The sequence below is a fragment of the Hemiscyllium ocellatum genome, chromosome 8 (genome assembly GCF_020745735.1).
Source record: "Hemiscyllium ocellatum isolate sHemOce1 chromosome 8, sHemOce1.pat.X.cur, whole genome shotgun sequence".
In the NCBI taxonomy this organism is placed as follows: domain Eukaryota; kingdom Metazoa; phylum Chordata; class Chondrichthyes; order Orectolobiformes; family Hemiscylliidae; genus Hemiscyllium; species Hemiscyllium ocellatum.
The window spans coordinates 65,511,069-65,526,306 of NC_083408.1; the positions used below are offsets into that span (position 1 = coordinate 65,511,069).

The 15,238-nt window shown below is 44.1% G+C and overlaps 1 protein-coding gene across 3 annotated transcripts in view; it reads right to left on the reverse strand.

Moving 5' to 3' along the window:
- The window catches only part of kiaa0586 (KIAA0586 ortholog), a 533,649-nt gene extending 518,657 nt beyond the window's left edge, over nucleotides 1–14,992 (reverse strand). For all 3 annotated transcript variants that reach the window (XM_060829108.1, XM_060829107.1, XM_060829109.1), the window contains exon 1: nucleotides 13,916–14,992. In XM_060829108.1, the coding sequence (XP_060685091.1) occupies nucleotides 13,916–14,123 (208 nt within the window). In that variant the 5' untranslated portion in view covers nucleotides 14,124–14,992. The remainder of the gene's footprint in view (nucleotides 1–13,915) is intronic.
- Between the last annotated feature and the right edge of the window lie 246 nt (nucleotides 14,993–15,238).

Below are 15,238 nucleotides of genomic sequence, written 5' to 3' on the forward strand. Positions count from 1 at the left end.
AGGGAATGGGGGTGGAGAGGTCAGGACATCTTTCGCAAATTCAGAACAATGATGACTTAAGTTTTCACTGTTATTGGTGATGATATTAGTAGCTTGGTTTTGAATAAAAGATTTGTAAGGCCGCTGGTGAGTGGGGAAAAGAGTGATATTGTGATAGATGTCATCAGATGGGTGATCTCACGTCTAGGCTAGTGCTCTGGAGACATGATTTCTGTCATAACACCTATAAGGTCCATGGGAAATCACAAATTAATCACCTTATGGAGCTGGTTGAAGAGGTGATCCCTTGGTAACAGGTGATGACCTGCCCAGTTGAACTCCTCACCTGAGCCCTTTGTAAAGCAGACCATAGATTAACTACCACAGTAATCACTTGTGTAGCCAAAGGGGAAAAAAAAAAACAAAAAAAAAATTTTGTTGGTGGGAAAGCCACTCAGTTGTGTGTAATAGCACTTCTGGTTATTGAGAAAAAAGTAAAGCAGACCCTAGCCTCACATTTCTGGAGTGAAGTGGTTATCATAATTACTTCACATGCAAGAGGCCCTGATTCAAAACTAGGCAGAAACATTTGCAAGAATTCCTGGTGGATATGAAGATTCCTCAATAGTGTCTTATAGGCATGATCAAGTGGTTAAGGCAATGAATTTGAAATCCATTTAGGTTTCCCAACACAGCCTCGAGTCCTGCAAACTACGTTTCTTATCTTTTCTGATTTTATGGTCACTCACTGTCATTGATAGTGTTCCTACATCTGAACCAGGAGGACCTAGCTCATGTTCCACCTGCTCCAGAGGAGGGCATGAAAATCCTTGACCAGGATAAGAGTAAAATAAAATCTAGCAGACCCTAATAGGCTTTTGTGGCAAAGTGATAGAGTCCCTCTGTCTGACCCAGGAGGCCTGAGTTCAAGTCCCAAACAATAGACATGCGTCATAACATGTCTGAACAGGTTGATGCAACATAAAATAAAGCAGAGCTGAGGGTTCTTAAAGCACGGTGATAGTGTCCCCATCTCTAAGCCAGAACACCTGGATTCACGTTCCAACTCCACACGTGCCAAATCAGGTTTTAACATACTGATTAAAAATAAATAAAGTGGACCCAACAAGGAATACAGCAGACCAGACTGACTAAGTCCTTTCCTGCTCTCCCATACACTCCCTATCCCCCCAGTTTTGATGGTTTGCACTGCCCATGATCAATTTGCATGTAAACTTCTAAATATCTGGTGATTGATCACTAAAAATGAAAAAAAACGTCATGGTGATTTGGTGGTGAGAAAGCCATTCATGTCCCACTTGCTGCAGAGGTGTTTAACAGCATGTCTGAACAGATTGATTAAAGATATCTATAAACTGACCTACATTGCCCATAACAGGTTTTGCATATACATACCTAATGGCTGCTCTTGTGTTTTACTGTTGGCAGTTGATAAAAGATGTAGTCATGGTGATTTTGAGAAAACAATAAAGCATAAACACTTTATAGTTGGCTAATGGGTGAGTGTGGTTAACAATCACGATGATTTGATGGTGGGAAAGCCATTCAGTCGTATGTGATAACACTTGCAGATATAAAAGGAAAATGAAAGACCTACAGGGAGAGGGGAGTGGGACAGCAGCATCATGATAATAAAGCAGACCCATGCCCCTTCTTGCTCTCCCTTTTGAGAGTTTGCAATGCCCATAAAATGCTTTGATGTAAATATCTATTTGGCTGCATGGGTATTTTACTGGTGACTATTCAAAATTAAAAAGGAAAATAGAAACATCAGTGATTTGGTCACCATGGAAGTCATGAAGCGTTCTACCAGTGCCCTTCGTGTCCTATTACTAAACTAGGTTCTGATCCAACTCGCCAAGTTTCCCTCAATTCCATGTGCTTTAACCTTTTCAATCAGTCTTCTATGTGGAACTTTATCAAAGGCTTTGCTAAAATCCATATCAACTACATCAACTAAACTTCTTTCATCCACATCCTTTGCTAAAATCCACAAACTACATCAACTGAACTTCCCTCATCAAAAAATGCTAACTGACATTAGACTCACCGGTCTGTAATTTCCTGGTTCATTACCACCTCTTTAAAATGTGGAACCACAATAGCTGTCGTCCAATCTTCTGGAACTTTCCCTGTGGTCAGTGAGGAATTAAAAATTTGTGTCAGAGCCCCTGCAATTTCCTGCCATGCCTCCCACAGCAGCCTGGGATGCAATTCCTCTGGGCCAGGGGATTTACCTGTTTTCAGGCATGACAGAGCCTCTAACACCTTCCCATTTCCAATGTCAAACTGTGCAAGTTCCTCCCAGTTCCTTTTCCTCAATTTCCTATCTACGTGCTCCTTTTCCAAAGTGAAGACCAAAGAGAGGTATTCAACCAACACTCATCAGCTTCACACAACAGGGCGCCCTCTTGGTTCCTACACTTTCCCAAGTTAGCTTCTTCCCGTTAATGTTTTTATAAAATATCTTCGGATTCTCCTCAATTCTGTTCACAAGTCCTTTCTAATGCCCCCATTTTGCTCTTCTAATTGTTTTAAGTACCCTGCTGCACTTTGTTCTTCCTATAGGGCTGTAGCTGAATTGCGACATCTTCTTCTTTATCCAGTCCTGAATTGTCCAAAACGTCAAGGGTTCTTTGAACTTATTGCTTCTACATATCCGTTTATATGGGAATATGATGGACCTGAACTCTCCCCAGCTCCTTTGTGAATGCCCCCCATTGCTCTGCTGAAGACTTAAGGAGCTATTCCCAGTGTTCTGTAGCCAGATACTGTTTTATTTTAATAAAATCTGCCTTGCCCCAATCCAAACCCATCATTTGCAGGCCATCGTTTTCCTTGCCCAGAGGAAGCACTGAGACACAGTGGCTCATTGGTTAGCACAGCTGCCTCACAGTGCCACAGACTCAGGTCCAATTCTACCATCAAGCGACTGTCTGTTAGAAGTTTACACATTCTCCCTGTGTCTGCATGGGTTTCCTCCCACAGTCCAAAGAAGTGCAGGTTTGGTGGGTTGGCAATGCTAAATTGCCCACAGAGGCCAGGGAGATGCAGGCTGGTGGGTTAGCCATGGGAAATGCAGGGTTACAGGGATAGTGTCGTGGAATGGGTCCGGGTGGGATGCTCTTTGGAGCATTGGTATGGACTTGATGGGCCAAATAGCCTGCTTCCACACTGTAGGAATTCTCTGAACAAATTTGAACCATACCGTATTGTGGTCGCTATCACTTAAATGTTCCCCCACTATCACATCAAACACTTGTCTGGCTTCTTTCTACAGAACTATTCTCCCTTGTTGGACTTTGTACGTATGGAAAAAAAAACTCCACACGATATACTTCAAGAAATCTGCTCCTCTAAACCCTTATGACTATCCCAATGTATGTTGGGAAAGTTTAAATTTCCTATTATAATTGCCTGATTGTCACGCTTACCCACCTCTGTGGGCTGTCTACTAATTTGCTCCTATTTCCTGAAGAGTCTTTGGGGGCATATAATACATTCCCTGTAAAGGAGCTTTTCTCTCCCTTAACATTCCTAAGTTTGACCCACAAAGCCTTGTTTGAGGACCATTAGAAGATATCATCTTTCTTTATTGCAGTAATTAACTCTAGCGAGTTTTGAGAAGATTTGTAGCTCAGGTTGAGGTTCTGGATGTAGGTTTGCTCGCTTCCAGCTCAGCAAGCAAACTTACATAAAGAAGTAATTAATTCCTTAATTAATACAGGTAGTTCTCCGAAAGTGTAGTCGTTGCACTCCAGCGAAACCTCACTCAATATAAATAATGGGGACGACGGGAAAAGTGGGGTTGGGGCAGACCAGCAAAAAAGATCACTCACGATCGCTCAAAAATCACCTAAAAGTCTACCACAAGTTAAGCACAGCCTGAATGAAGGTTGAAATCATATTTCTTTTAAAAAAATGTAAATTTAACAGAGCAAATTTAAAAACTCCTAGAAAGCTGCTCTGTCAACAGCCGACATTGGCGCTTGCGCGGTACGCACAAAAACTGGTGCCGACATCGTACATGCGCCGAATGGTTGGACACTTTGGTGTGGTCATCAGCACATATGTAGACCGGCACCAAAGTCGAGCATGCGTGGAACGGTGCAGACACCAGCGCATGTACAGAACAGCATGGACATCGGCATATGCACCGAGACTTTGGCGTGGACATCGGTGCATGCGCAAAACAAAGCACACAAACCGAGCCCTGCTGGAATCGCAGTGTTGCCTACGGAGGTAAGCGTTCTCAAAAATACCGTTCCCTAATTCTTCAGCCATGTAATAGCTGAATCGCACTCTGGAAAGAATATTATGCCAGAGCTAACCATTGTGCTACACCACACCCTTTTAACAGCCTCCTCTGTCTCGCTTAAAGATCCTATACCCTGGAAAGTTGAGTTGCCAATCCAGCCCTTCCCTCAACCAAGTTTCTGTTATGGCAACATCATAGTTCCATGTGTCAATTTACGTCATGAACTCAGTCTTACCTACCCACTCCTAGCACTAAAGACCATCCTGCCTCGCCTTACTCTCTTAACAGGTCTTCTTCAAAGACCGCAATTTTCCCCCAGACGTGATCGACTATGCTATCCACTGCATCTCCTCCACTTCCTGCTCCTCCGCCGTTGAGCCTCACCCCTCCAATCGCCACCAGGACAGAACCCCACTGGTCCTCACCTACCACCCCACCGGTCCTCACCTACCACCCCACCAACCTCCATATACATCATATCATCTGTCGTCATTTCCTCCACTTCCAAACGGACCCCACCACCAGGGATATATTTCCCTCCCCTCCCCTATCAGCGTTCCAAAAAGACCACTCCCTCGTCAGGTCCACACCCCCCACCAACCCAACCTCCACTCCCGGCAACTTCCCTTGCAACCACAAGAAATGCAAAACTTGCGCCCACACCACCTCCCTTACTTCCCTCTAAGGCCCCAAAGGATCCTTCCATATCGGCCACAAATTCACCTGCACCTCCACACACATCATTTATTGCATCTGCTGCACCCGATGTGGCCTCCTCTGTATTGGGGAGACAGGCTGTCTACTTGCGGAATGTTTCAGAGAACACCTCTGGGACACCCAGACCAACCAACCAACCCAACCACTTCAACTCCCCCTCCCACTCCAGCAAGGACATGCAGGTCATTGGACTCCTCCATCGCCAGACCATAGCAACACGATGGCTGGAGGAAGAGCGCCTCATCTTCTGCCTAGGAACCCTCCAACCACAAGGGATGAACTCCGATTTCTCCAGTTTCCTCATTTCCCCTCCCCCCCACCTTGTCTCAGTCCCAATCCTCGAACTCAGCACCACCTTCCTAACCTGCAATCTTCTTCCTGACCTCTCCACCCCCATCCCCACTCCAGCCTATCACCCTCACCTTAACCTCCTTCCACCAATCACATTTCCAACGCTCCTCCCTACCTTTTATCTCAGCCTATTTGGCACTCTCTCCTCATTTCTGAAGAAGGGCTCATGTCCAAAATGTCGATTCTCCTGCTCCTTGGTGGATGCTGCCTGACCAGCTGCGCTTTTCCAGCAATACATTTTCAGCTTACTCTCTTAACACTCAATATAGCCGAACTCACTGTGACTTGCTTCCTTTACCAAGAGACCTCGTCACAAGAGGGCAAGTTGTTGGAAGGAATCCTGAGGGACAGGATGTACATTTATTTGGAAAGGCAAGGACTGATTACGGATAGTTAACATGGCTTTGTGTGTGGGAAATCATGTCTCACAAACTTGATTGAGTTTTTTGAAGAAGTAACAACGAGAATTGATGAGGGTAGGGCAGTAGATGTGATCTATATGAGCTTCATAAGGCGTTCGACAAGGTTCCCCATGGGAGACTGGTTAGCAAGGTTAGATTTCACGGCATTCTGGAAGAGCACAGCAGTTCAGGCAGCATCCAAGGAGCAGTAATACAGGGAGAACCCGCCATTTGGATACAGAACTGGCTCAAAGTTGGAAGACAGAGGGTGGTGGTGGAGGGTTGTTTTTGAGACTGGAGGCCTGTGACCAGTGGAGTGCCTCAAGGATCAGTGCTGGGTCCACTACTTTTCATCATTCATATATATGATTTGGATGTAAGCATAAGAGATAGAATTAGTAAGTTTGCAGATGATACCAAAATTGGAGGTGTAGTGGACAGCAAAGAAGGTTAAAATCAACTGGGCAAAAGTGAGGACTGCAGATGTTGGAAACCAGTGTAGAGATCAGAGAGGTGCTGGAAAAAGCACAGCAGGTCAGGCAGCATCCGAGAAGGAAATTCGACGTTCCTGATGAAGGGCTTTTGCCCAAAATGTTGATTTTTCTGCTCCACAGATGCTGCCTGACCTGCTGTGCTTTTCCAGCACCACTCTGATCTCTAGCAAAGGAGGCTATCTCAGATTACATTGGGATCTTGATCAGATGGGCCAATGGGCTGAGGAGTGGCAGACGGAGTTTAGCTTAGATAAATGTGAAGTGCTACATTTTGAGAAAGCAAATCTTAGCAGGACTTGCACACTTAATGGTAAGGTCCTCGGGAGTTTTGCTGAACAAGGAGTGAACAAGAACCTTCGAGTGCAAGTTCATAGCTTCTTGAAAGTGGAGTCGCAGGTAGATAGGATAGTGTAGGCAGCATTTGGTACACTTTTCTTTATTGGTCAGAGTATTGAGTACAGGAGTTGGGAGGTCATGTTGTGGCTGTACAGGACATTGGTTAGGCCACTGTTGGAATATTGCATGCAAATCTGGTCTCCTTCCTACTGGAAAGCTGTTGTGAAATTTGAAAGGGTTCAGAAAAGATTTACAAGGATGTTGCCAGGGTTGAGCATTTGAGCTATAGGGTGAGGTTGAATCGGCGAGGGCTGTTTTCCCTGGAGCATCGGAGGCTGAGGGGGGTCCTTGTAGAGGTTTACAAAATTATGAGGGGCACGGATAGGATAAATAGACAAAGTCTTTTCCCTGGGGTCAGGGAGTCCAGAACTAGAGGACATAGGTTGAGGGTGAGAGGTGAAAGATATAAAGAGACCTATGGGACAACTTGTTCACGCAGAAGGTGTTACATGTATGGAATGAGCTGCCAGAGGAAGTGGTGAAGGCTGGTACAATTGCAACATTTAAAAGGCATCTGGATGGGTATATGAATAGGAAGGGTTTGGAGGGATATGGGCCGGGTGCTGGGAGGTAGGACTACATTTGGTTGGGAAATCTGGTCAGTATAGATGAGTTGGACCGGAGGGCCCATTTCCATGCTGCACATCTGGAAGACTCTGATAAAAGTATGAAGAACTCTCGGACTCGGTGGTGGTGATGGTGGGATAATTGGTTGTAGTGATGTCATAACCGGTGCAAGCCACGAATTAATCTTTGTGGTGCTCACGTGGTAGAAGTACCTTAGGGAAAAGCAGTTCAGTGGTCAATTAATACCCCATTCACCACTTTAAACATTTACTTCCTCCAACACCACCAAACAGTCAGCAGTTTGCACTCTCTGCAAGATTCGATGCTGCAATTCACTGAGGCTGCTTCCACAGCTACTTCCAAACTTACAACCTCTACCACCAGAGGTAACAGATGCTTCAGAGAATTACCAGCTAAAAGTTTCCCTCTAAGGCATAGACCATTCTGACTTGGAACTGTGTCCCATTGATAGCCTAACACTAAGTCAAAATCTGAGAACTCACTGCTGAACAGCAACTTTGTTTGCAATAAATCACCACCATGTTCTCAAGCAATATTAAAGAAGTCAATGAATGCTGGCCTCGTCAGTGATGCCCATAGCCCATGAACAAACAAAAAAATTTAATCACAAAATTCACAAACAATTAAACATTATAATTTAGGAAGAGTAGCTTTTTTCTAAATAACTTTGGCAATTAGGACTTGAACTTTTGACAATTCCAGTTGCAAGTTCTTCTACCAGTTAAGTGTCTGCTTTTGTCATACATCTATATCATAGCCTAACATTGTCACAATTCAAAAAAATTATTATTCTGTTATAGTAACAATTCATCAAAGCTTTTTATCCTCCACCCAATAGGACAATTCATGTGAAGTACCATTTCAAGTGGAAATCCAACATTCATACTGCTCAAGGAGACTGCTAAATAGTTGGCAAGTGAGCTCTGATTTGAAGAAGTGTTGCCAAGCATCAATTAAAGGTAACTGACAGTTAAAAGACAGGTTTGTTTTAATCTTAAACCAGACAGGTTCACTCAGATCATTCAGGACACTACTCTGCGAAATTAACCAGCAAACAGATGTCACATATCGTGTGTTAGAACACAGACGGTGCACTTAAAATTAGATTAGATTAGATTACTTACAGTGTGGAAACAGGCCTTTCGGCCCAACAAGTCCACACCGACCCGCCGAACCGCAACCCACCCCTACATTTACCCCTAAATTGCACTATGGGCAATTTAGCATGGCCAATTCACCTGACCCGCACATCTTTGGACTGTGGGAGGAAACCGGAGCACCCGGAGGAAACCCATGCAGACACGGGGAGAACGTGCAAACTCCACACAGTCAGTCGCCTGAGTCGGGAATTGAACCCGGGTCTCAGGCGCTGTGAGACAGCAGTGCTAACCACTGTGCCACCGTGCCGCCCATAACTTAAATGTTATTTTTGTTTGCAAAAGCAATGCCTTATGCATTAATATCTCTAGCTTCCAGTACAAACAAATACACCCCACAATGGGCCAAATTAAAGAAACTAAACTGGTTGGCAGCTTAATTCTGTTAAGAGGATTATGTAGCAAATACTGTCCAATTGCAGAATCACATGTAATGTTAGACTTGGCACAGGACAAGACGGCTGAAGATTTGACGTTTTGGGCATGAGCCCTTCCTGAAGAAGGGCTCATGCCCGAAACGTCGAATCTCCTGCTCCTTGGATGCTGCCTGACCTGCTGCGCTTTTCCAGCAACACATTTTCAGCTCTGATCTGCAGTCCTCACTTTCTCACAGAACAAGACGGTTCTGGTTGCTGAAACTCAGTAATCTCAGTTCCAGAGGTACTTCAGGGCAGTATCCTACATATAATCACCTTCAGCTGCTTCAATGACTCTTCCTCTATCTGAAGGTATCAAAGCAGTCCATGTCCAAATGCAGGAAGACCTAGTCAATATTCAGGTTTGAGCTGTCAACTCAGCAAATAACATTCATACCATACAAATGTCAGATAATGACGACCTTCAACAAGACAGAATCTAAACATTGACACTGAATGGCATAATCCCCACTGAATCACCTCCGTATCAACATATTGGGGCTAACATTGAGCAGAAAATGAACTGGATGAGCATTATGGCTACATGAGAATGTTGAGACCTTCATTAAGTTTTTTTTAAATTAATTTTGATTCAGAGCTGCGAACTTCCAGCTGAAAGCCAAAAATCGACCTTTCGACTGTGAGCAGCAGTGTGTTTGACAAAAAAGGAGAACAAACAGTTACTTCTTCATGACGTCGGGCCTGAAAGTTAATTGCAGGCTATATCTTTTTTAAACATATTCTATAGATGCTCTGAATCCAGAAAGGCAATATGCTTAAACAGATGACTGATGTTGAATGTTAATTGGGACCTCAGAGAGTCAACCAGTCCAGCAAAGAGGGACCAGGGTTTGAAATGGTTTTTGGACTGTATTTGAGTAAGAAGGATTATGCCTGTGAAAGCTACAATACCGAGGTTTGAATTTTCCCTGGTTGTCCTCTAATTATCAACTTACTGACAGTTAAGAGAATAGAATCTCAGTTTATTGAATGAATATTCCTCAGAGCCTACTGGAAGACATTTGCATGCATCGGGGTCATCAGAAACCAAGCAAAATATAATCCCACATGTAGTGACTGGAACCTGGGCCAAGTGGGTCACAAAGACTATGAAATCCTCGAATGGAATTGTTGAACTGGGCCAAATCAGGGAGCCCTGGCTAACAAAAATAAACAGGAGATTCAGAAGATTTCCTCAGTCTTGGGAGTGGGCTGGTCAGAGCCCATGTATAGTGCACATGTAAATAAAGAGTGACTTGGTGATAGGATACCGGCCTCTGTGTAATTATTTCACTATGTGCCAGTGGTGTTACGGATTGTGCTGCCTGCTTATGTGAACACCACAGGCACATAAGAGAAAGCAGCCCACTTGATTGGCATCACATCCAGAAACATTCATTCTCACCAGTACCAATGCTCAGTAGTGGCAGTACATACTATCTACAAGATGCCTTGCATAAATTCTCCAAAGTTGCTTAGATAGTGCTTTGCAAACCCATGAACACTACCATTTAGAAGGATGGACCACCTGCAGTTTCCCCCTCCAAGGCACTCACCACCCTGACTTGGAAACATATCAAAATCTTTTGTGTCACCAAATCAAAATCCTGAAACTCCCTTCCGAACAAGAATGGCAAGGAATAAGATAGAATAGAAATTTATTGTCACATGTACTTTTACATGAAAAATACAATGAAAACGTTTTTAAGTCGCCTTACCACGGCATCGACATCAATGACAAAACTCATACATAATTAAAAAAAGTAAAACTAAGACAAAGTTCATCACAGTTCAGTCAATGGCTCCTAGACTCGAGGAAAACTGATTAGGGAACACTTGAATACCTGGATGACATAGCCAGAACAAGACTGCCACGCTGGGGCACTGGAATACTGGGCCAGAAGTCTCCGCTGTACTGGGCTAAGACCATCACTCCTGAATAAGACCACCTGCCAGATAGGCTCTGAGGAGTCAGGAGTGGAGTTACTCACCGCGGTACTCCTAGCCCCTGACCTGCTCTTGTAGCAACTGATTTATTTGGCAAGTCCAGTTGCATTTCTGATGTAATCCCCAGGATTTGTTAGTGGGGAATTCAGTGACAATAGTGTGATGATGTATGAATTTAAGAGTTGTATTTTATCCGTTTTTTTCTGAAATGAAGAAAGGTTGGGACAGAGGTATACAATAGTCTGCTCAAAGCCAGTAAAGAGTTTGTAAAGCCTTTTTGGATGTGAGACAACCTATTTTACTCAATTTGCCTTTGCCAAGAGTGTATTTATGGGATGTTACTTTCTTGGAACAATTAATAAGTCATAGCTAATTTTTTTTTCAGTATTTCGATAGAGTTACAGGTAAGCCAATTCTTTTATTTTTATTTCATCTGTATTTTAACTGCAGTGTAAAAATGAATTGTGTTTTACTTCAAGTTGATTAGTTTGACCAATCAAATTACATCTGGAACACAATGCCTTACATTTACCATAAAAATACGAAAAACATAAAAAGACGATCTTCTTAATATATTTTGAGGGGGTTTGGTCTGGTCCATAACATTGAATGTCAAGGGGAACTGGCTGGATTGTCTTTTATCAGAGATCGTTATTGCTTGGCACTAATATTACTTGCCACTTTTCATCCCAAGCTTGGATCTTTCCCAGACCTTGTTGCATATGAACATGGACTGCTTCAGATTTACAAATCTTCAGCATCCGGAACTCAGTTTCACTTTACACTCATGCAAACAGCCGAAGGGATAGCTGTTTGATACATTTGTGTCAAATCAAAGAATTGTTCTCACCGGACTTGCTTATTCAACAGGTTTTGACCAATTTTCTACATTCTACACTCCACAAACTTGAGGTCATCAATACAAACTGCTGCCCGCACCCATTCTTATACCAAGGGCTGTTCATCGTTGTCACCTGTGCTCACAGAAAAAGAGCAATTCAATTATAAAATTCACATTTTCAAGTCCCCCTCTACAACCCAATCCTATAAAACAATTTATCATAGTCATAGTCATGTACAGCATGAAAACAAACCCTTCCGTCCAACCCATCCATGCCGACCAGATATCCCAACCCAATCTAGTCTCACCTGCCAGCACCTGGCCCATATCCCTCCAAACCCTTCCTATTCATATACCCATCCAAATGCCTCTTAAATGTTGCAATTATACCAGCCTCCACCACATCCTCTGGCAGCTCATTCCATACACGTACCACCCTCTGCGTGAAAAAGTTGCACCTTAGATCTCTTTTATATCTTTCCCCTCTCACCCTAAACCTATGCCCTCCAGATCTGGACTCCCTGATCCCAGGGAAAAGACTTTGTCTATTTATCCTATCCATGCCCTTCAATTTTGTAAACCTCTAAAAGGTCACCCCTCAGCCTCTGACACTCCAGGAAAAACAGTCCCAGCCTGTTCAGCCTCTCCCAATAGCTCAGATCCTCCAACCCTGGCAACATCCGTGTAAATCTTTTCTGAATCCTTTCAAGTTTCACAACATCTTTCCGATAGGAAGAATAGAATTCCACGTAATATTCCAACAGTGGCCTGACCAATGTCCTGTACAGCCACAACATGACTACCCAACTCCTATAGTCAATACTCTGACCAATAAAGGAAAGCATACCAAATGCCTTCTTCACTATCCTATCTACCTGTGACTCCACTTCCAAGGAGCTATGAACCTGCACTCCAAGGTCTCTTTGTTCAGCAGCACTCCCTAGGACCTTACCATTAAGTGTCTAAGTCCTGCTAAGATTTGCTTTTCCAAAATGCAGCACCTCGCATGTATCTGAATTAAACTCCATCTGCCACTTCTCAGCCCATTGGCCCATCTGGTCGAGATCCTGATGTAATCTGAGGTCACCCTCTTTGCTGTCCACTACACCTTCAATTTTGGTGTCATCCGCAAACTTACTATCTGTACCTCTTATGCTCACATCCAAATCATTTATGTAAATGACAAAAAGTAGAGGGCCCAGCACCAATCCTTGTGGCACCCCACTGGTCACAGGCCTCAGTCTGAAAAACAACCCTCCACTACCACACTCTGTCTTCTACCTTTGAGCCAGTTCTGTATCCAAATGGCTAGTTCTCCCTGTATTCCATGAGATCTAACCTTGCTAATCAGTCTCCCATAGGGAACCTTGTCGAACGCCTTACTGAAGTCCATATAGATCACATCTACTGCTCTGCCCTCATCAGTCTTCTTTGTTACTTCTTCAAAAAACTCAATCAAGTTTGTGAGACATGATTTCCCATGCACAAAGCCACATTGACTATCCTGAATCAGTCTCATTTTTCCATATAATTTAGAAACTACATGAATACAATTGTTGCTGTTTCCACACACTCAAAAACATCCCAGTCACAGCTCTAGCATAAGGCATGTTGGATACCTTCAAGACTGAAAGGGAAAAAAGTTGCAACATTATTTTGTAAGATTTATTATGTAGGACATTCATATAACAACCAAAAGAGTTATTAAGCCAACCAACTTATGTCACCACCCAGGCTTCATTTGTCTTTCAGTATGAATTCTATCAACATAACTCAAAGATGCTTGTCTAGCTTCTCTTAAATGCACGTGTTATTTACTTCGACCATTTCCAATGGCAGCAAGTTCAACATTTTCACTACTCTGGATATTAAAGTTTGTTCTAATTTCCTTCTAGTATATTGAACGTTTCCGCTTGAACCATATAACTGAAGTCTGGAGGAGGGTACACATTTAAAGCAATCAGTTATCACCTAAAAATTTGAAGAAACTATGAGCAGAGATTCCATCACGGATTTTGTCGTAATTATAAACGTATTAATACAACATTGCCGCGATCCAAAGATCATCTTTAAGCAGTTTTGTGCAACTTTAAAATAAAACAATAAAAACAATTTGCTGGAGAAACTCAGCAGGTCCCTGGAATCGAAACATTAACTCTATCGCTGCATAGATGCTGCCAGACCTGCTGAGTTTTTCCAGCAATTTCTGTTTCGGTTTCAGATTTCCAGTTGCGTGCTTCACCTACGTGTTGGTAAATATCAATACCCAGCAACTGGATTTACACAAAACGAACACAGCATTTTACCAAAATAAAGTTAACTGAACACACGAGAACATTGAATATTAACCTGATGCTCCTCCTGACACAGTTGTACCGAATGTTTTACCGTAGCCCCGTGGTTTATTCACTGGCAGAGCGGGAGGAATGTAAACTGGTTCTTCCGCACCGGAGGGAGGAGTAACTTCATGCAACTTTTGCACCGAAATTCTGATTCTGTTGGCAGTCCCAGGCTCCCAGGCACGGCCGCCTGCAGCGATATTCACCGGTACCTCCATTTTCCTCCCGCCAATTTCACTTGCTGCCGGAGATTAAATTCATCTGGCGATTAATGGCGAGTAGAGAGATATCACACAGCTCGGCGCCCGGGCGCAATCCCGCCAGACATCTGCTGCTTCCCGCTCCACAAACCACCACTCGGCCGGGGTTTCAAAATAGTAAACTCGATGACATCGACAGTCACCTGGACCTTGCCGCCCGTTTAAATAAAAGTTTAGATAAACATGTAACTAGTGCGAGCCGCTCGGTAATAACCGAGAGCTTGCCCCAAGAAGGCGGCTGGACTGCGTCTCTAAGACTCAGGTGGAATCGTTTCTCCCGAGTTGGGGTCTGTTTGGAGGAGTGAGTATAGCAATGATACCGTCCTGGTTTTTTTTGGAGGAGGGGTGATTTAAATTTGAATGCTAGCGGGGTTTTTGGAGAGAGACGTGTTACTGCGACCCCTGTCCGGCTTTTTCTTTGCTGTAGGGTGGGGAGTCCCTGGATGGCTTTCTGGGATTTGTATTTGGGTGGGGATGGTTCGCTGCTGCTTTCCGGGGTCGTTCCTGCGGATCCTTTTTATTTGGGGGGGCGGGCGAAGGGGTGGTGACTGGATCTGAGATGGTCCTCAGGCTCTTGTCCGGGTCGTTTTGTGGGGTGAGTGGGAGGGAGGTATCCCTGGGGTTTCTGTCCGGGATTTGGTTTGAGTTGGGGGGGGGACCTGGATTTTGATTGTGTGGGGTGGGTGTTGCTGCAGATCCTGCCTGGGATTTGGAGAGGGAGAACTGCTGGTGCTCCTGTAGGGAGTTGTTTTGAGAGTGGGTAGGATTGTGTGTTCGGAGGGCGGATAGTGTTTAATCCGGGGGAGGGTGGTCCTGGGGTCTCTGCCCACAGCCGTTAGTGCTGCTTATGCTCGAGCTTGGCTTTTTAAAAAAAAAACGGCTGGAGCCTCATCCGGGTCCCACCACGATTCAACCCAACGCCCCGCCCCCCCCCAAGAGAGTAAAACTAGTCTGCGATTCCGACCACACGCTTTCCGACATACGCCGGTTATTTAGCCTTCCTTCCTTTAAAAAAAATAAATCCGTTCAATCTGAAGTGCGTTCCTTAACGTTCTCTAACCAGCGGCCAGTGA